This window comes from Myxine glutinosa, chromosome 12 (assembly GCF_964187855.1).
Source record: "Myxine glutinosa chromosome 12, kmMyxGlut1.1, whole genome shotgun sequence".
In the NCBI taxonomy this organism is placed as follows: Eukaryota; Metazoa; Chordata; class Myxini; order Myxiniformes; family Myxinidae; genus Myxine; species Myxine glutinosa.
The window spans coordinates 30,889,901-30,911,575 of record NC_136272.1 but is presented as its reverse complement, the minus strand read 5'-3'; the positions used below and the strand labels follow the sequence as shown (position 1 = coordinate 30,911,575).

The following is a 21,675-nucleotide window of genomic DNA, read 5'->3' as shown; positions in this document are numbered from 1 at the left end:
TTTTCCCCGCAAGCGGGGGTTGGCCTTTTTCGGGAACTGTGGTTGTTGTTGTTTTTCGGTCCCCTTTTTGAAGCAATGTTTTACGGCCGGATGCCCTTCCTGACGCCAACCCTTTTTGCCGCCTTTAACGACAAGCAGGGAATTACCAGTGAACTGGTACTCAATTAGCCGACCTCGGAAGGATGACAGGCTGAGTCAACCCCCCTGGCGTTAATTCAGCGATTGACCGGGATTCGAACCCAGGATCCTAGGATCCTAAGCCGGCACCCTAGCCGCTAGCCCAACACCAGGGATTATTCACACTGAGGGTTACAATCTAAAGTATGGTAAACCCTCAAATATCATGGGTGTTAGGTGGATGGACTAGGTGTTAGGTGGACTTCCAGGAAAGAAGTCAGTATTTAAAAAAAGTGGATCTGGGGTGAATTAATGGGGGTAGAAAAGATCAAAGTTTTGGATTGGGGAAGAAATGAGATGGTGGTGAACAGCTGTTTTAAAGACCTGGAGGAAGGAGTGGGATTGAAGAGAGTGAGGGAGTTTGTTCCAGAGGTGGGAGAAAAGAAGAATGAAATCGTGAAGGTGAGCAGAGAGTCTTGATTTTGGCAGTTTCACCAGAAGAGGGTTGCTGGCAGATCATGTGCGTCCTGCAGGAATAATTGTGAGACAGAGCAGGGGGAGCAAGGCCCTCAGAGTCAGCTTCATCGCGGGAGATTCCAACGATTCTGAAAGCTTTGGTTTCATGGGATAAACAAGTACATGGTATAAACAAGATGGACACTACAAGGACTTTCAGGAAAGAAATCGGAATTTGAAGGAGGTGGATTTGGGGTGGATTAACGGGGGTAGAAAAGATCAAGGTTTTGGATGGGGGAAGATAAGAGATGGTGGTGAAAAGCTGTTTTGAAGACCTGGAGGGAAGAGTGGGATTGAAGAGAGTGTGGATACCTGTATAATTGGTGAGATCGTCAGCTCTGATCATTAAATATTGCATCAGGTGTGAGAAATAACTGTTAATTCGGATGTTACAATGATCGGTAAGATTGGTGAAGGAGTCACGTGACCTCTCAAATGTGATAATCCCTGATTATTCAAAAACCGAAAATAGTACAAGCACAACCTGTACATTGATTTAAAGGGAATGTTACTACTCATCTAACGACATCACTTTAAGGGTGAAAGAAGAGTTTGTAGAAAAAAGGTTTACCACCTTAGTTTTATTTAAGGTTTATTTTATATAAACTGTATAAGCTGCGCTGTGTCTCGTCATCCTGTACTGTACATACGTGTAATAATAATTAAACCTGTTATTCCTTTGCTTCCCAATTCGATCGCCTTTGTGATTTCTCCATTGACTAAGCGTGGTACGAATAAGAACCGCTTGAATCGGGGTCTCGTAAGTGATAACGGCGCGGATCGCGTGTACGCAACCGCTCGGCGTATCAACACACGTGGTTCGTGCGGGGCTTATCTCCTCGCTTCAGGGCAGCGCGAGTATTTAGGTATTAGCGAATTTGGTCCTAATACCCTATTTCGCGCTGTCCGGAAGGGACGTCATAGGTCCCGGGTCGCGCTGGTCAGTCAAAGACAAGGGGACTAATCCCCCCCTTGGTAAGGGGAGAAGGCCGGCGGCGGATCCGCAACAATTAATCACTATTAAGGGTGAAAGAAGAGTTTGTAGAAAAAAGGTTTACCACCTTAGCTAACTTCTCTATATATGGGACTCTATATATATATATATATATATATATATATATATATATATATATATATATATATATTTACACCCTGCAAAAATTAAAAAAAAAACAAGTGATTTTGATCCGTATAATGTTCTGGTCTAGATGGAAAAACATTCAATATTGAGGACCCCAAAGCATTACAATAATATGCTCAATTTTGTTGATATTTCTGTTCAATATTTTGCAACTTGATAAATAAAATATTTGTCTTTTGTCAAAGGGGACCTTTGTGGGAGGAGGAGGAGGGGGGGGGGGGGGAGGGGAAGGTGTAAGGAGGGAGGGGAAGGAGTGGGATGTGGGACCTGGCATTGCCTGGCAACGCTGTATTTGTCTTTGATTTGTCAAAGCTTTGTTTGTCTTTAATAAACTGTACTTTGGACAGTAAATATATGTAGGCCTCCTTTTTTATATTTTTCTTCTCTTTTTGTGACCAAGCTTTCCGTTAAACTTTCTGCTTTTTGGCTCGCTTCATCTTGTCACCTTAACAATTGCAGCAAACAGGATGTGCCATTAACATAAGTAAATACAGAATCAGGTTGTGCTGCACTTTGATCGGTTGTATTTGCCAGCAATCTGATTGGCTGTTTATACAATCGGCATAAACTTTATATGTTCCGGACAGCAAGAGCCAAAGTGAGGCTTCAGGGACAGGATTCCGACAATTGGATTGAATGGACATGGAAGTAATGGGGGTGGGGGGTAGGGGGGACAACAAATATGTAGTCCTATTCACAGTTTATCAATTCCCCCTTTGAACCAAGTGCCAAATATAAACCCCCTTCGCTGTTGTGGTACCAGGAACTATTGCCGCATGGATCCTGATTACCAGGATGTATCTGCTACACACCACCCTGTCTGTGGTTTGCAACCACATCTTTAGGAGTAGACAGGAAATGTTAATTAAAAAAGGGATAAAACATCCGGTTGTGTAGACTTTTCGATGCCTGCGCGTCGACGGAAGCTTATCCTTTAAATCCAGGATCACCTGTGCGGTTAATGATGCTGTGACCGAAGGATTAAGCCTCGTTTCCTCAGTTGATTTGTTCATTTTCTCTTAATATCTTGTATGTTGATGGAAAACTACATAAGTGCCTCCCTTGTCCTCCTTAAGCTTTCAATTTACCAAAAATAAGTAAATAATTGGGTTGATTTGACATATTTCTTGAGCATAACTGGGTTCTCGTTATTTGTCTAAAAGTACATTGATATCTCCCAATGTCCCAGTACATACAAGCTCCACTCAACACTAGAGCAACACTTGGGGAAGTCTCTTTTAAGTATTTGATGGGAACTTTGGTCATGCAATGATATTCAATCATAGCCCTGCATTCTTGAAATTTAGCTGCGATAAGTTTTAAAACTGCACACACAAGTTTTAAAGCTTTTACCGCAAAGTTATTTCCTCTGCTAGCTCTCGTTGTGCCCATGCAGGCCAAATGTGTGTGGAAACATCCTCCTGGGGACGAGATCTACCGCAAGGGCTCCATCTCCGTGTTCGAAGTCGACGGTAAGAGGAACAAGGTGAGGCGGCAAGGCCTGACTTGTCAGCGGGTCACGTGACCAGCCATATCTAGATTCGTTCAACGCACAGCATGCAGGGTATTGTAAACGGCACCAGCTTGGTCTGCGAGCCAGTAATTGTTTTCCATTTATATGCCTTCGCTGCCGAAGGCACCGGAAGCATTATGTTTTCGTATGGACTGTGATACAAAAATGAAGACAGTCGACTTGGATTCAAAAGATATATATATATATTAATTTTTTTTGCATACAAAATAGAGGCTCGTGTAAGAGCTAACATCAATCACAAAAGATAAACTGACACAGAAAACATAAGATAAAGGGAGTGGGAGACAATATGGGGAGAGAGGGGAAAGCACACATGTACAACATTTGAGAGCAGGGACATCGGGAGATCTGTGGGAGAGGGCTTGGGGGGAGGAGGCACAGGAAGGAGCGGGGGGGGGGGGGGGGTGGGAGAGGTATAAAACACATGGACACTGCTAGGACTTCCAGGAAAGAAGTCGGTATTTCAAAAGAGTGGATCTGGGGTGACTTAACAGGGGTAGGAAAGATGAATAGATTGAAGGTCATGTTCCCAGTTCAAAGAGCATGTGCCCTTTGACAAGTTATTGCGGCAACAAAGTTATTGTAAATCATGCGTATAATTGGTTGGACATCATTTTGTTACCGCAATAACTTGCGAACCACAGAAGGGATTTCACCTAAGCTTGCTCGAAGGATGGACTGAAATGTAAAGATTAACCGATTCATTTTTTGATCCAATAGGTCAAAGGTCATGTGCCCTTTGAAAATCATTTTGCAGATCATAACTCGAGTTGGAAGCGTCTGATGTTTTCTCTCGTGCTTATCCGTCTTTTCTCTCTTTCTCAGGTGACCTTTAATTTTTCGTGTGACCTTTAATTGAGATCAAACATGGCAGTGGGTTGACATCTAACGTGGGTGGAGGCATGTCCATTGCCACATTCGTGTCAAATTCTACTTTCTAGTCCTTAGCATAATCTAAACAAAGCAAGTGTAAGCTTCATCTCTGAGATTATGAAATGTGAATTTATAAAATCCCTTTTGGGGGCCGGGGGGAGGGTTGGGGGGAATTGGCATGAGATCATCGTGGGAATAACAATTTGGATGTTTTGCATACCGAAGGCGTAACTTTGTCCAGTTTTCTTTTGAACGGCTAGGAAACGGTCTTTGGTCCCATAATAAATTTGTCGAGCAGCTTTTCTTCCTCGTTTTCTCGATTCCCCTCATTTCCAACATGCGCAATCGAGTGAAAAATGACGACGTGTGAATTATTCTTTGCTTACATTGGGGCCTTGCAAATTGGCTGCTGAAAATTGCCATTCCAAATGGATTTTGTGGGTTTTTTTCCATTTTAATGTGTACTTTGAAATGGCGATTGCCGAGTGGCTGTGTGAGCTGCCATTTACTTTGATTTGTACTGTAATGAGATTAACAGCACTTGCCCTCTTCCCTCCTACGTCATGACGAATGCCACATGAAAGCCAGGTATGGTGTCCTGTTATGAATAATATATAATTCAACTCCAATTATGAAGGAGATAAATCGTTGTGGGAAATAGAATGAAAATTTTTACTTTCTTGCCCTTTGGCAAATTGTCCGCTCCCTGATTTGCTCTGGCTCATAGGAAAGCTGACTTGAGTATTTGGTTAAGGGTGTAATGGCACACCAGATTTTTCACCTTTTCCATTGTTAACCATCTCAGTGGAATTGATAATTGCTCCGAAGCACACATTAACAGTGGGTTGACGGGTCGGCTTAAGGGTAGCGCACTCTCCTTTGAGCTTTCCGGTTTGAGTTCAATTTCCATCACGACTGTAAACCATCACCCCAGTGCTTCACAGGCCAGGTGTGGCATCGATGAGTACGCCGCCTCTTGGAGGGACAATAAGCCCCGTCTGCGAGCATTCACTGGTGGCCATTAAAGATACCGTCGTATAATTTGCAAGAGTAGGCCGGGATGACAGGATGGCCTGGACTCCTGGAGGTACGCACACTCGCCTCTAAGCTGTCTAGCCTGGGTTTGAATCCCGACGCAGCTATAAAAACTGTCAGTTCGGTGTTTCACAGGCAGGACGATTCATCAATGTGCGTGCCATCCCTCGGATGGACGTCAAACTGGGATTCCCGTCTGCCAGCGTATGGGTTGGTGGATGTTAAATATCCCACGGTGTCCTATGCAAAGAGTGGGCGAGTATCGCCGGCACGATGGCCAAATTCCAAATTCCTGCCCTAACTAGTTGGACTCGAGTTGTCAGCGGGTCAAGTAACCTGCCGGTTCATGAGGACTTGGGCCAAGCTTCCCCCGGCCGACCCCACAAGGTAGGATAATAGTGGCCGTTGAAGAGCAACATATAATTTGCAAGAGTAGGCCATTGTGTGTAGCCACCTTGCCTAAATTTCAAATTTCTCCCTTGACCAACACTGGGAAAGGCAATGGCAAAGCACCCAGTGTATTTTCTCCTGAGGCAGTACATCCTCTAGGAGTATGGACATTTGTTTGGATAATTGATAGCCCAAGTCCTCAGAAGTGTTCTCAGGTTGTTTGTTCATTTTAGCCTGAAAAAGGAACAATACACGACTTCTGTGAAAATATCCCCATTCCCCCCATCCAACCTATACTGTACTTTCTCTTTCTGCTTGCCCCCTCCTCATTCCCTAACCCCATTCCTATTCTCTCCCAAGTTCTCTCCGACACTGACTTTGTTGTTTGTTTGGTCCCCCCCGAACCCGTGCAATCTTCCCTCCTTTCCTCTCTTCTCAACTCATTTTCTCATTCCCTCCTCACTTATCTATTATGGAGATGGCTCCAAACACCATGAAGAATTGCAATATTACATTTAATTCTCAAACTGGCAACGCTGCGACGCCATTGTGTGCTGCTGCTTTCGGAAGTGAAATGAATGAACAGGTTTTATATAAAGGGTGAAAGAGCATACACCATGTGACGGCATCATGAGTTTAGTAGAATTCCATCAAGATTTTGTCCCATTAGGTTCGGTACCACTGAAAGCGTTTGCACTTGTTGATGTGTTCGTCACGGTGTATTCAAAATGACCACGTTCTGCGGGTCTTCGATATGTCACGCAGACCTACTGTCAGAACCTGTGCTTGTTGGCAAAACTCTTCCTGGACCACAAGACCTTGTACTACGATGTGGAGCCTTTTCTCTTTTACGTCATGACTGAGGACGACAGTTCGGGCTGCCACCTTGTTGGCTACTTTTCAAAGGTCAGATGGCTCGCAGCTTCTCATATAGCCTGATACGAGTGCACTGCGTTAATTTTTCCAGGGCGGTGAATTGAGATTATTATTATTATTATTATTATTATTATTAATATTAGTATCATCATCATCATTGCTGCATTGTTTGAATGCTTACTGTAATTTAAACAAGTCAAGTGAATCCACTTGGATTCCGCCCAGGTTGGCACATGGAAATTATGATGTAGCATAATTATCATCTCGGGTCAAGATTTGAAATTATGCCATGGTTTTTGTAAAATTGCTACTAGTATTCACATTATGTACTTTCACCAAAACATACATCATCATAGAAACATACATAGAATTTGGGTCCTCTGGGTCATTTGGGTCCTCTGGGTCATTTGGGTCCTCTGGGTCATTTGGGTCCTCTGGGTCATTTGGGTCATTTGGGTCATTTGGGTCATTTGGGTCCTCTGGGTCATTTGGGTCCTCTGGGTCATCTGGGTCCTCTGGGTCATCTGGGTCCTCTGGGTCCTCTGGGTCCTTTGGGTCCTCTGGGTCATTTGGGTCATTTGGGTCATTTGGGTCCTCTGGGTCATTTGGGTCCTCTGGGTCATTTGGGTCCTCTGGGTCATTTGGGTCCTCTGGGTCATTTGGGTCCTCTGGGTCATTTGGGTCCTCTGGGTCATTTGGGTCCTCTGGGTCATTTGGGTCCTCTGGGTCATTTGGGTCCTCTGGGTCATTTGGGTCCTCTGGGTCATTTGGGTCCTCTGGGTCATTTGGGTCCTCTGGGTCATTTGGGTCATTTGGGTCATTTGGGTCCTCTGGTTCATTTGGGTCCTCTGGGTCATTTGGGTCCTCTGGGTCATTTGGGTCCTCTGGGTCATTTGGGTCCTCTGGGTCATTTGGGTCCTATATTCCTATCCTATAACATATATATCCTATAACCTATCCTATATATATCCTATATCATATAACATATATCCTATATATCCTATAACATAACATATAACAAATATATCCTATATTATGTACTAGCGAGCGGCCGCGTACCAGCCAAAGGGGTAGCCCATGGTTAGCCTAAATATAGATTTGATGACGTCATGTTTACACATCTGAGCGACAGAAACTGGCTACACATCTGAGCGACAGAAACGGAGCTTCACTTTTGGAGAGACAGAAATTCCCAGGCAAACGCTATAACGCACCAGGTTTACAACCTGTGCGTTAATAATATTTGGATTAGGACTGGCAGAATGGCTTGGAAGTGCGCACACACGCCCATAAGCTGTCGATCCTGGTGTTTCACAGGTATGATGATTTATCAATGTGCGTGCCGTCCCTCGGTGGATCCCAGCATTAGTCGGTGGACATTAAAGATCCCACTGTGTCCTTCATGAAGAGTAGGCGGGCTATCGCCGGCACCCTATCCAAATTACAAAGTGCTGCCCTAACCAGCAGGGGGCGCTGCATCAGCAGCACAGCCGTGCCCTCAGCAAGGACGCAAACCAGAAGCTGCAGGCTGCACACAAAATAATGATTAGATTTGGAATATCTGATTTTAAAGAACTGCGGAGCAGATTAACAAAATCGTAATTCGGCCAAACTATTGTTTTCTTTTCTGAGGTTCATGCATTGTTTTTGAAAATGTGTTATCCTAAAATCAGTCAATCATATTTTTTAATATCAAGAATACCTGTTTTATTTGTTTAAATCAAATAAATCGAGGATGTTGAATTTTTGTTGCTCAAATAAGAATGGAGCTTCCTTAAGAATGTGCTCGAAGGTAATGATTACGTTTAAAATATCCAGTTGAAGTACCTGGGGATGGAATATGGTGAATGATTAATTGACAAGTAATGAATAATTAAATAAAACCTTCTTTTTTTCCCTGCAGCCCTTGTGCTCGACCTTCCTTGCCCTCCTCGTGTGAGTGGCCTCTATTCCTTACCTACTCTGCTGGAGATGAATGAGCTCGTTTCCCGAGTTCCAAGCAGTTCAATTCAGACTTGTTCATAGTTTGATATTTAATACTGAAGGCGCTCACTAGTCCGTAGTTGAACAGTTTTATGATGACGACACAAATGAGGAAATGCTCTTATAGAACACCTTTGGAACCTTTTCTTTTTCTTGATGATGGGTTGGGGTTGAGGAGCTGGGGGATGCTGAAGTCTGAAGGATGAAAAACTGCAGCAGATACAGAGGTTATATTTCTTGCTTTATGGTGTTCCAAAGAAGGGATTGAGATGTTGGCGTGCTCTAGAAAGTACAATGGAAAATACAGAACAGGAAATTAAGAAAGAAAAATAAAAGCGCTCTGAAGTTAAACGTTAAAATGCATGTCAATAGGAGAAGGCAACCAGATGGGGTTGTCCACCTGTGAAAAGCACCCCTCCCAACCTACTCCCCCACGTGGAGGAACGGACAAGGCCAGGACCACACAAGTGCATCTCCCTGTTTCCCTTGACAAAGGCAATGCCCAACAGCTCCACCCCAGCATATTTAAAAGGGCGAGGCTATTTGGATGGGAAGAGGCATTGCCTCGGGTTGTTTTTGACCAGCAACCTTAACACCATTTGAGTTGTCCTGTTCCTATGCAGGTATTCTTCACCGCGGTCATTGAGGCCCATCTCCCGGCATATTCTGGTTTTGAGGTGCCAGAAACTCGTTTTTCACACCCTCCGCCATTTGTTGATACAGGGTCAGCATGAGAAGTTGGGCTTGAAGAGATCATTGGAGACTGACCATAAGGGGGGTGAGGTGCTAATCCTTAACCCCTGAGGCGGTCATTCCTCGCCCTTTGGACCCCACTGTTGGAGGGCTGGTGGTTTAAATCCAAACCGACAACAATTGATAAGGCATTTGTAAGGAACACAGCTGTAACCCGAACAGCACTCGCGAGAGCGCATACCTCCACCAGGCTGACCAGTTTACATTCTATATCCCACTGATTGACCGGATCTGTATCCAGACCTCAACCAGAATCTAATCGACTCGTTCTTGTCACCTAACCAACTCATCCACCTCATTTTGTCACAGGTTGTCCATAACTTTTTGAGATATTATGCTATATATCATTTTTTGCCCTATCAATGCTGAAGAATACACAACACAACAACAGGCATTTTAAGGCCATTTTCCCTGCTAGAGTGATGGTTAGCCCAATGCTGAAGAATCATTAAAAAAAAATTCGAGCATCCGGATCTTCACCAAAATCGAATCAATTTGTCCTTGTCACACACCACACCTGTCCACTAAGATTCGTACGAATCTGTCCATGACATTTTGAGATATCGTGCTCGCAGACAAACAAACAAACAGACAGATAGGAGTGAAAACATCACCTCCATCCACCTTTGGTGGCAGAGGTAATGAAGAATTCATTTGAAGAACAGTCCGCTACGTTTATCAGGCCAAGCATACTTGTTTTTGGGGAATCGACCCGAAATAATTCGTCCCGCTTGCCCATAAACTCTTAATGACGTTAGTTTGTAACAACTTTCATTCTTGGTTGATCGCCTTTGTTTCCAAAATGCCAAGTCTCACCTTCTCGACTGAGGGGAAAGATCCCAGAATCAATATTTTAAGCTTGCGGTTGTTTAGTGCATTATTATGAACATTATTCCTCAAAAGGCACCGGTCTTCTCATCCGAGGCTTTGTCTCGCGGTATCTTCAATTTTAGGATTTGCTTCGTGGTATCTTCAAAACCGAGGGGCACAAAATCCCCATACAATCCCGCCGCGCTCACTATTACATTTCCATCCGTGTGATTGAGGCATTCCCCAAGAGGATCCAGTACTGTTTTGTTAGGAATGGATTAGCCGAGCGGTAGAGCAAGCTCTGTGCCGTTTTCGTCAACGACTCCCACTCTCGGATGCCTATCTTAATAATTTCACTTCCATTCTCACGCTTGATTGTGTTGGCTCTCCAGGGACGGTTTTGTTGATGCTTCTCCTCTCTTGCTTTCACTCCGAAAGGGTGATCGCTTTGTTGATGCCTTCATTGTGTTTTTAACTCTTGACGGCAGCAATTGAATACGAGATACGCTACGTATGAGCTGTGGGGGGGAGGGTTCTTTTTTTTGTGTCTTTTGTCGGTCAACTTTAAAGAGATCATTCCCACCGTGGCCTGTTTGGCATTCCTATCCGAGCACATTGAGCACGTGATTTACGTAAAACACCGTAATGAAGCTAACATCGGTTAATGATGAATAAATAAATTATTTTTGGTCATCGAGTGAGGATCCATCTTTTCTCTGGGTGGTATCAGTGATTCTAGATTGACGATTTTTTTAGTGAGGCCTTCTCCTTTTTTTCTAGCCGAGGTCATGTGATCAGTTGATTCGATCATTACAAAGTTTCGCCAATGTGGAGTTGACCAAGACGGCATTGTATGGCACTCAGCTAAAGGTCTTGCTGTGCTGTCAAAGAAGCCTCCAGCCACCTCTATTTTTAATTCGCTTCAGTATTTCTTGAATTCAACTGAAATTTCTCCATCAAATCCCGGAAGAGACCTGCGAGTCCTGCATCACACAAACGTAACTATCCATTTCTTCCTCAAGTCAACAGAGGAGAGTAAACATTGAAACGGAATGTACTGTCTTGGTCATATCCTGCATACCATGTCAGGGAATAATAAATAAATAAAACTCGTATCTGCTGTTCTTTTATCAGACACGAAACAGTGATGGAAACAGACATGCAAGATTGTCCATACTTTTGTTTTATTGTTGTGAGCACAAACATCCAAAAGGTGTAACTTGGCCCACGTACATTTCCGCCGTTACTCCAATGTGATGTGCGATTGTTTATTCTCCGTTTAAAGATGGAATATATATATATATATTTTGCTAATCAAAAGACATAGACCGCTGTTGTATTGACCCGTCTGATCATTCCATCCCCCAGGAGAAAAATTCGTTCCTCAACTACAACGTCTCATGTATCCTCACCATGCCTCAGTTCATGAAGCAAGGCTATGGGAAGATGCTTATCGAGTTCAGTAGGTGTCACACTCTTCCATTCTCAAACCGAGGAGCCACCACATTCACACGGAACTCTCAAACTGCTTTGCTTATTTGGCGCTGGCCATTCAAACATCTATAGACGCACCAGACATCGGATCTTGTTTACTTTTAGCACTTCTATTCGAGTGGTAAGGTGCAGCAGAATTGAAGTTATCTTTTTTTCAATCCCCACCAACCCTCCACCCCCACCCTTCCTTTCTTTCCACAAAAGGTTACCTGTTGTCAAAGGTGGAGGACAAAGTGGGATCTCCAGAACGTCCACTTTCTGATCTGGGGCTCATAAGTTACCGCAGCTACTGGAAGAGTGTTCTTCTGCGCTATCTGCACAACTACCAAGGAAAGGAGATCTCCATCAAAGGTGTGCATAGCTCGACTTCGCACATCCAATCAGATTGGTGTTGTTGAATCCTTTGATGATTGTTTGAGGATATGCACACTATTTAACCGTTACTTTTGCCTGCGTATCTAAGATTCATAATACCTTTGTCTTTCCACATAAAACCGGCATTTGCAATCTAGAGAAAAGCAAAAACCCAGCAGTGGAGTATCAGTCACCTGTACATTAAAGGTTCAAATGCTCATACAAATGGATGGAATGGTAGAAGCCATGGTTACCATTCTCAGCCACCCCCACTCACCAGTTCCTTGCACGGGCCCTTTTGTGACTGCCTCTGGGAACGTGTCATCGGCTTTGATTACATGAGTCGAGAGAGATGTTCACCTTTGCACCTCAATATAAGTCGTTGCTGAAGGCTGTTAAGCCCCCAAGATATCAATATGGTGCACATTAAAAGGCCTAACATGATTTTATTATGCAGCTTTTTGCGGCTTTACGATTCCCCTTGTGTGAGCTTTTATGACGTTTTGGAAATCTAAGGATATGGATGGGATTTCGAGCAAACCTAAACCGATCGTGGAGTCTTCCCATTTCGCCGAGTGCACCGTGCGGCCTTCGGCGTTGACACATTTACACGGTTTATCCATTGGCACATTCGCCCGTGCCCGCTTCATTGGATTGATTGTGCTTCCTGCAGGTAAGTGGTTCGTCTCGATTGCACGGCATTGCGAGTTGGGAAAAGATGCTCTTGACTGTACTCTTTCATTTATTTTCTGGGTATATTTTAGGATTGGTTAGTGCAGTTCATCAAGACATTGGAAGGTCAGACTTCAATGGACTCTCACGTCCTGACAAATGTTATTGTGTAGAGGGCACAAGTATTTTGGAATTTTCAGGAAGAGAAGTTGGTTCATAGAAACTTTTCATGTTAGGTAATGGAAACATTTTCTCATCTCCTTGCTTTTGGCCTCGCAGAGATGAGCCAGGAGACAGCTGTGAACCCTGCGGACATCGTGAGCACACTACAGTACCTACAGATGCTCAAGTACTGGAAGGGAAAGCACTTGGTTTTGAAGCGGCAGGTACATTTGGAGGGGTTTCCCCTCGGTCACATGCAAACGCTCAGCCATTTGTGCTGAATGCAAGTTTAGTTTTTCCAAACTATATTATGCTGTCAGGATACGATGGTTTATCTTTTCTTTCTTTTTTCCCAGCCATGGTTTACTGTCCTCTACCTCCTTTTCCCCACACACAGGACATCATCGATGAGTGGTTGGAAAAGGAGGCCAAGAAGCAGGCCAGCGACAAAATCATTGATGCTTCCTGCCTCAAATGGAGCCCCCTAAAGGACTCTTGAGGCTTTAGCAGCAAACGGAGCTCCATAAATGACTCTCGAGATTCCAGCAGCAAATCGAGCCGTTTCCTTTCGCCAGCACGTTGCTCATTTTGTATCGACGTCACCAGCGAAGCACAGCCTTAATGTCTTCTTCCTCATGTACCAGCAGCTCTCCTGTTCCTCAATAGTGTTCCTCATCTACTACCTGCCATGTGCTTTTTTGCCTTCTACAGCAAACTGGTATATTTTTGCATTTTTTTTTTTACAACCCCCTCCCCCTCCCCCTCCCTCAGTGACTACCCTGGTCACCCACCTTACACGCCCTCCCTGGTTTGCCGACTCATCACTGAAGCAGTCAAATTGTACACGCCACCATTTTGCCTTATCCCTTCCATCCACGTTTGGTCTGCAACGATGCGCTTTCCATCTATGCCTGCCGTTGATGGCACGCCCTGCGTGCCCGAGTGAGTACTCATCGTTATTGCGCATTGAAGAAATTGATGGCTGTTTGTGATGCCAAGGAATAAACTGGCCCCCTGCCAAGGGACTCCAGGAAATAATCCCTTTTCTGCCTACAGGTATTCATTTCAATTGAACAACCCCATCACATTGATAGTTGCCTTGTTCTTGGTGGATTTAAAAAGAAATATCAAACGCCGGGACCGAATCGTTTACAAACGCGGTCATTGATTTGATGGATATGGGGGGCATTCATAAAGTTGTCAGAAAGAGATTATGATAGTCCAGGAAATGCCAGCGTTTTTTCATTGTTCAACATACACGGATATGGTTGGTGAGAAAAAAAACAACAACATTTTCCTCGATATATAAAGGGTGTCCCCCATAAGCCGATAACCCCCTTTTGCCGCCGAGCTGAAGATGAAAATGCACGTTTGACATGAAAATTTAGTTTATTCTAATCCTTGGAGGTGGTGCTGCTAACCCCATGCTGAAGGTTAGAACCTTAGGCTTAGGTTAGAAAGGCCCTTAAAAAAAATGAAGGAATTGAAGAAATTTGTGTCAGATGATTTCCCGGGCGGAAGAGAAACGTGCCTGGAAAGGAAATGACCCGATGTGAGTATCTTCGATTCGTTTATTTATTATTTTTAATGCCCCAGCAGCGCGGGGTTAGCAGCGTTATCAACTTATGGAACATCCTGCATTGTTTAGCATCGACAAATCAAAAATGTTGGCGTTTCTGGACGTGAGTACCATGTATCGTTGCAAGAACTTGTTGAACTCCCCACTTTGCAAACCGGTGGAATGTTGTGTGTCGCGCCTTTTGCCGTGTATTTATGAAGATATACAGTAAACAACACAAGTAATATATGCTGAATGCCTTTCTTTTCACATCATAGTACACACTGTTCTTTTGTGGGATTGTCTGTGGGGTCGAATGTGTGGTTAAGCCGTGGTCTGTTGCAGGATGCGTTTTCTTCAGTGGATGTCTTTCCAATTTAGTTCTTCATTTTCTGAAATACACAATGTACTCTCAGTCAAAATGATACTTTTTCTTCACACACACCAGCACAATCGTAATTGTACTCATCCGCAAAACATGAGCATACAGTGTACAATGAAGGACTATAGTCTCACTCGTGAAGCCTCGCATCGATCTGCATCGGCGGACAGGTAGAACGATGGATGAAATTGACAGGACGTTGATTGAGGTATGCTAACCCCCATCGGACATTTTTGGCATTAACCCTTCGTCGTCTTTTTCTCCGAATACCTCGATCAACGTCTTCTTTATTTCTTCCATAAGTACCCCAAGCTGCTTGTCCGAGCGTACGACACACCCAACACAAACACTTTTGCTGTCCTTGTGAGAGCTCCTCCACTGAAATTCCTTTAATTTGAACAAACTGTTATTCTATCATACGCCAAGGCAACCTCTAACGGAAAAATATTTTTCCATTGCACAGCCAGTGGTTTTAAAATTGCTAATATCTCAACACCACCTCGCCTTCTATAGCCATGGGGACCACAGGCATGTTATTAAGGACTATTCTGAATAATCGGTTCATGATTCATTTACCGCATAGTTTAAATCTGCATGCGAGTTCAATGTAACATCAGTCTCTCCTATTGCACACAGACTCGTTTTGGGGGTGGTTGTAGTCATACGGAGGAGGTTAAAGACCATGTTGCACCGATCACCATCTCCGGAAACTCCATTTTGTTTCACAGCATCGGATTGCTAAAGATCTGGGTTATTCTGCTTGAAAAGCACCATAATGGAGCTGTGACTTGCTTTTGTAAAATAACCGACAATATAACATCGGGAGGGGGTGGGGTTTACACACTCACTTTTGAGGTTTTCGTCTCCTCTTTGAGGAACAGGTGATGGCCATCTGGTGAACCTGCAAGTGGACAGGCAAAGTTAGTGCTTCCTGGGCATCCTTTATTTAAGCCTACCATTTACTTTTTATACATGGGTTAAGGCTTGTAATAGAGCGCGCGCGCGCGCGCGCACACACACACACACACACACACACACACACACACACACACACACACACACACACACACACACACACACACACACACACACACACACACACACACACACACACACACACACACACACACACACGAGAAAACACTTAACTCAGCCACTGAGCATGGGGAAAGTGCCGTCACTTCCCGGGATACTCTGGGTACCATCGACGTCATAACAGTGGCGCCGCTTTTCTCACCGTACTCAGCGGGGCATTTCCGCTGGAGGAATTTTCTCCTCCCCATGGATGCCAACCGATGGGGTTTGTCTGTGCTGTTCTTTTAAATGCTGAACATCAAGGAAGCAGCACGTACCGTTTTTAAAGTCTTTGGTATGACTCAGACACACACACACATTATATATATATATATACAGACTTGGCATTTAATATGGAATATTTTTTTTTCCTTGACTTGGGGTTACTTTCTTAACTCAGTATATCAATCTGGTGAGTTTCTTTTACACTTTGGTGATTTATTTGTTAAAAGAACCATGTCACTGATTGTCTGTCGCAGCAAGAAGTCAACAACAGGATTATATCACAGGTGGCGTGGCAAAATGTACGGACAGGTGCATTTGATGATTGGCTTCACAGTCGGGTATACAAGGGTTGTTGCGTTCTGTATTAGTGGAAAACAACTGCTGCACGTCTCCAAAAGTTATTGCCGCTTCCTCTGGAGATGGTCCGTCAACTCGACAATGCTGTTTGTCATGGAGTGGTGGCTTTACGAAATGACGGCATGAAACAGCGTGCTATTGCTCGGCAGTATGGCATCACTCATGGTCAGGTGTCAAAGATCCTGAAACGAAATGCTCAGAGGGGTGTCCCTACTCCAATACCGAGGCCAGGACGTCCCCGCAGAACCACAAGGAGGGATGATCGCCAGCTGCACCGGTTAGTCCGCAATGGCCGTACCAAGTCAGCTAATCAGCTTAGGGCTGAGTGGCAGCAACTGACAAATGTGCCTGTATCCAGAAGGCTAGTCAACCAACGACTGGTTCAAGCAGGCTATCGTGCCAGGCGTCCCCTGAGAAAGCCACGCCTGACCAGACAACACCACCAGCGCCGATTGCAGTGGGCCAGAGAGCACCGTCAATGGCAGCCAGGACACTGGAATCACATGATCTTCAGTGACGAGTCTAGATTTCTGGTCTATCGTCAAGATGGCCGCGTCCGAGTATGCAGACAAGTGCATGAAGCCTACAACAAAGATTGTATAGTGCCAAGAGTCCAAGCTGGAGGTGGTGGGATGACCGTTTGGGCTGCTTTTCATGCAAGGGGCAAAACTGACCTGGTTGTTCTGAATGGAAACCTGAACCAGTTCAAGTACAGGGCCATTCTGGAAGAAACATTGCTTCCATTTGCTCGTGCAGCCTTTTGAGGAAACTTTGTCTTCCAAGATGACAATGCACGGCCTCATCGTGCTCGCATGATCCAATAATTTCTTGCTGACCGTGGTGTAGAGCATATGGAATGGCCTGCCATGTCCCCAGATATGAATCCGATAGAGAACTTGTGGGCAGAATTAACGCGTCAAATTGACCACTTGGACCAGCAGCTGACCTCTGTGCGTGAATTGCAGCAGGCTATTGTCACTGCATGGCAAGCGATTCCTGTCCAAACCTTGGCAAATCTCGTGAACAGCATGCCTCAACGTGTACGTGCTCTCCTGAATGCTCGTGGGGGTTACTCGAAGTACTGAACTGTAATTTTACTGTCCGTAATCCCAGTCGTAATTTAAATTTTGTTAAAAAATTTTTTTGGCTAATGTGCAAAATAAAGAGATACTTCTGGAAAACGTACAGAAGTTTAACACAGTACTGTCCATGAATTGAGTTCGATATCAGTTTACATTACTTTCAAGGATCAATTTATTTGTTTCGAAATGTCAAATGTGGTTTTTGTTTCTTTTAAAGGTCACATTAACAAAATCTAGAATAATTTCAACATAATTCCAATGAACTTTTGGTTCTAAGTCATCTTGAAAAGTAAGTTCACCCCCACAAAAAAAATATTCCATATTAAATGCCAAGTCTGTATGTATATACGTATATATATATATATATATATATATATATATATATATATATATATATATATATATATATATATATATATATACATACACACACACACACACATACATACACACACACACACACACACATACATACACACACACACATACATACATACATACATACATAGTTACGGACCGCGGATAAGATGTTGTTTTGCCGAGCGGATGGCACCGCGGCCCTAACAGTTACCCCGACTAACCCGATTCCCGAACGTTGGCCGAATCGCACCACAGATATTCAATGGGGAAAAGACTAAAGCGAAGGATGTGAAGAAGAAGAAAGACAGAGGGTAAGGAATACAAATATAATTTATTTACTATTTACAGGACCAAAAAAACCAAGGAGAAGGAAAGATAATAAAATAATTTACAGAAGAACTCAGAGACACAGTGCAATGCTAGCTTACCTACAGTCTTAATTAATACCCTGGGACAGAACAAACAAAAGACAGACTCACGCAGGGAATGATGACAGGAATGGCAGGAGGTGGATGGCTGGAGGGGGAGGAAGGTCCAGCTGGAACCGCAGCACGGTCGGGTCGGGATGAGCAGCTGCCGCCCTCTCTCGATCGGCGCGTTTAGCAGCCGCCGTTCCTTTGCGGCCCCGCTCGAAACTGCCGTCAAGGCCCCGAAGCTGCTGGGGCTGAAGCTGCCGTGGCTGAAACTGCTGTGGCTGAAGCTGCGGTGGCTGAAACTGCGGTGGCTGAAACTGCTGTGGCTGAAGCTGCGGTGGCTGAAGCTGCTCTTTCAGGGATCCCTTACTCAACTCTCAACTCTCTTGGGGGCGTCGGGGCCGCGCGTTATATAGGCCACACCCTCGAACCTTCGCGAACCTCCCCGAGCGTTCTCTCTCCGCCCTCTCAAGCCAAACCCCTTGTACTTGGTTGGTTGTTCGGGGCTGGCTCACTCCTCCCCTCTATGACGAGGTGGAGACACGCCTTTCTTCTCCGAGATTACCTCGGGTGATGGCGGCAAATGTAGTTGGCAATGCGAATGGCAATGACGCAGTTGGAAATGGAGGTTTTGGGAATGGGAATGAAAGGGAATCTATCTTATTTCACTTGGTGCAATGGAGTATTTCAATTAATGGAAGACACAGCCTTACACTAATACACATAATAAGGATATAACTGTCAACGAAGATATATCGTGTCCTGCATGTATGTTTTATGGACTAACTACGGGAACGCCCTTTGACCTTTATACAACCACAAACGGAGGGAGGAGGGGTGATATTTTACAACAACCTTTTACAACAACATTTTACCACAACAATTTAAAAAAAAAACATTCTCATATCCACAACAATATATATATATATTTGTGCAGTGTCTGTGTTGTCTTGTCTCGTCACTGAACTACTCCCTCAAACTTTTGTGAAATCGTACCAAACGTCTGGTATGCATCTATCTCTCCCGTGGGTATGTCCTAAGGGTATTTTTTTTTTGAAAATGTAATTTTATTTTTTTCCCAACTTAAATCTTCAACTTAAATTGTTTATCAAATGTAATATCACGTATATTACAAATGTGTTTGTGCAATATAATTGTTTGTATTATGATTGGTGTAAACCATGACAAAACAGCAACTCAGGTACAGTCATTTATCTATATATCAACACATCTGGGCAGTGTCTGTGTAGTTACTGAACTACTCCCTCAAACTTTTGTTTCCGTGGTTGTGGTGTATTTAATAACGTCGTGGTGAGGTGTTTTGAATTACGTGGTGGTGAGGTGTTTTGAATCATGTGGTGGTTAGGTGTTTTGAATTACGTGGTGGTGAAGTGTTTTGAATCATGTGGTGGTGAGGTGTTTTGAATTACGTGGTGGTGAGGTATTTATAATTACTTGGAGGTGATTTGAATTACGTGGTGGTGAGGTGTTTTAAATTACGTGGTGGTGAGGTGTTTTAAATTACTTGGTGGTGAGATGTAATCATCCCAAACTTCCAGTCTGCACCCACCCCTTCCGTATGTATGTGCTGAGGGGTTCTTTTTTGAATTCTTTTTTCTTTTTTTTTACCTAAATCTTCAACCTAAATTGCTTATAAAAAATGTAATATCACAAACACTACAAATACATTTGTGCAAAATAATTGTTTGAATTATGATTGGTGTAAATCATGATAACACGGCAATTCAGGTACAGTCATTATCCTCAGCTAAACTTTGGAGGCCAGCTTGGAAATGTGTTTTTCCCAGGAAAAATCATGGCAGATAGTGAGACCCAAAAGCTTGAGTGACAGAACTTCTTCGAGAGGATTGTTCAGTAAGTTGATGGGAGGGTTGTCCAGTCGGTCTTTTCAGAGAGACAAAGTGAGAGTGTGAGATTTGTCAGGATTGAAAGACATGTTCCACTTGTTTGACCAGTCTGTGATTTTGTCCAGGTCTGCAGAAAGTGAAGAGGCAAAATATATATATATATCAGTAAAGGTACCTGGCGTTGCGAGGCAACGCAGTGTTCCTCTTCCCTGCCACTCTCCAGACTGCCACCCAGTCCCTCAAGACTCCCACCCATTACCCTCCATCCAGACTCCCCCCACCATCCCCTCCCTCCTCCCACTCATTCCAACCCATTCCTCTCCCCCCCCCTTCCCCCCTCCACCCCCCCCCTCCCCCTCTGAGCTTCCAGCCCCCCTCCCAGAGAGAAAGAGGAGGAACAGAGAGGGGTGGTAGAGGAGAGGGAAGGAGAGACCAGGAGAAGGGTGGGAGAGCAACCCCTCACCACATGTTGCTGTACTCTTGTGCGCGCACCCGAGGAAAGGTGGGGGAATGAGGAGGGGTCGAGGATGGGGTGGGAGCCAGGAAAGTGGTGAACGTGGAGTGGGGGGAGGGGGAGAGTAGAGAGGAGCGGGAGAAATTCCAGCAGATGTAACAACAAGTTTAACGTCCATCTGAGGGAAAGCACACACATTGATGAAACACCAGGATGACCATTTGTAGCTGGGTTTAGATTCAAACCCAGGCTGGACAGCTTAGAGCCATGCTGCTGTGGTGTGGGGATTCATTGCTTTGGAGCCACTGAAAACATTTTTCAATTCTCTTTTGAACTTGTAGTTCACTTGTCCCGTTGCTTTACCAATTCTAATCCTTCAATTTATTTTGTCTTCCTAACTCTGGGGTTGTCCTTACGGAGAAGCAAGTCGTGGTATCACCATTGAAGGTTGTGGAGCAGTCGCTAAGTGGCTTAAGCACTCCAACGAAACGGGCCTCTCATCGCTTCGCTGAATATGGAGAAGGAGGGATCTTCTTCTTTTGTTTAGTGACATTTTCACATCCGCGGGGCTCTATATATGCCACGTGCCTAGACAAAACGGTGAACAAAGGCGTCTTTAGGTATTCTATAGCTGAGTTTTTCCATAATACTTCCCCAGTTTGAAGAAGAAGAATTTATCAGAAGATGAGTTTCTCCATAGTGCTGTCCGAATTTGAAGAAGAAGAATGTACCAGTAGCTGAGTTTCTCCGTAATGCTTTCCGAGTTTGAAGAAGCAAAAGTTTCTTGCTGAGTTTGAAGATCTGGGCTGTGAATTTCGCCAACCAAACCTTGGGGAATAATAAAATGATCGTTTATGTTGATGTTTTGCCAATCACATTAGCTGAGTTTCTCCACCATGCTCTGAAGGAGAAAAAGAATAAGCGCTAATTCTTTCTTCACGCTGTTTCTCCGTATTCTGCTTGTTTACAATAAATGAAATTATGACAAATGGGAATAAAGTTGAAGCATTTTGCAACTTGAAAAAACATCCGATATATCGTCTCATCCATATTTTACATTATGGTACTGAAGTGTATGCTGTATATACTATCTGTTGTTCAAATATTGTCTTAAAGAATACAAGTTTTAAAAAAACAAGATCTCTCGGGAAATAATCAATTACGTTTTTATATTTTCTTGTGTAAATATGGA

The 21,675-nt window shown here is 44.0% G+C and overlaps 2 protein-coding genes across 4 annotated transcripts in view; one reads left to right on the top strand and one right to left on the bottom strand.

Annotated features, from left to right (window-relative positions):
- The window catches only part of LOC137438003 (histone acetyltransferase KAT7), a 55,478-nt gene extending 40,963 nt beyond the window's left edge, over nt 1–14,515 (top strand). The window contains exons 10-15 of the mRNA XM_068132844.2: nt 3,171–3,260; nt 6,372–6,512; nt 11,397–11,490; nt 11,727–11,873; nt 12,828–12,934; nt 13,108–14,515. Coding sequence (XP_067988945.1) covers nt 3,171–3,260; nt 6,372–6,512; nt 11,397–11,490; nt 11,727–11,873; nt 12,828–12,934; nt 13,108–13,209 — 681 coding nt within the window. The 3' untranslated portion in view covers nt 13,210–14,515. The remainder of the gene's footprint in view (nt 1–3,170; nt 3,261–6,371; nt 6,513–11,396; nt 11,491–11,726; nt 11,874–12,827; nt 12,935–13,107) is intronic.
- Nucleotides 14,307–21,675, bottom strand: part of LOC144888512 (uncharacterized) — a 39,738-nt gene continuing 32,369 nt past the window's right edge. For 2 of the 3 annotated variants that reach the window (XM_078766671.1, XM_078766672.1), the window contains exons 7-8: nt 15,499–15,551; nt 14,388–14,660 (exon numbers count right to left, since the gene is read on the bottom strand). In XM_078766671.1, the coding sequence (XP_078622797.1) occupies nt 14,646–14,660; nt 15,499–15,551 (68 nt within the window). In that variant the 3' untranslated portion in view covers nt 14,388–14,645. Of the gene's footprint in view, nt 14,661–15,498; nt 15,552–21,675 lie in introns of all 3 variants that reach the window. The other variant, XM_078766673.1, reaches the window with a different exon arrangement.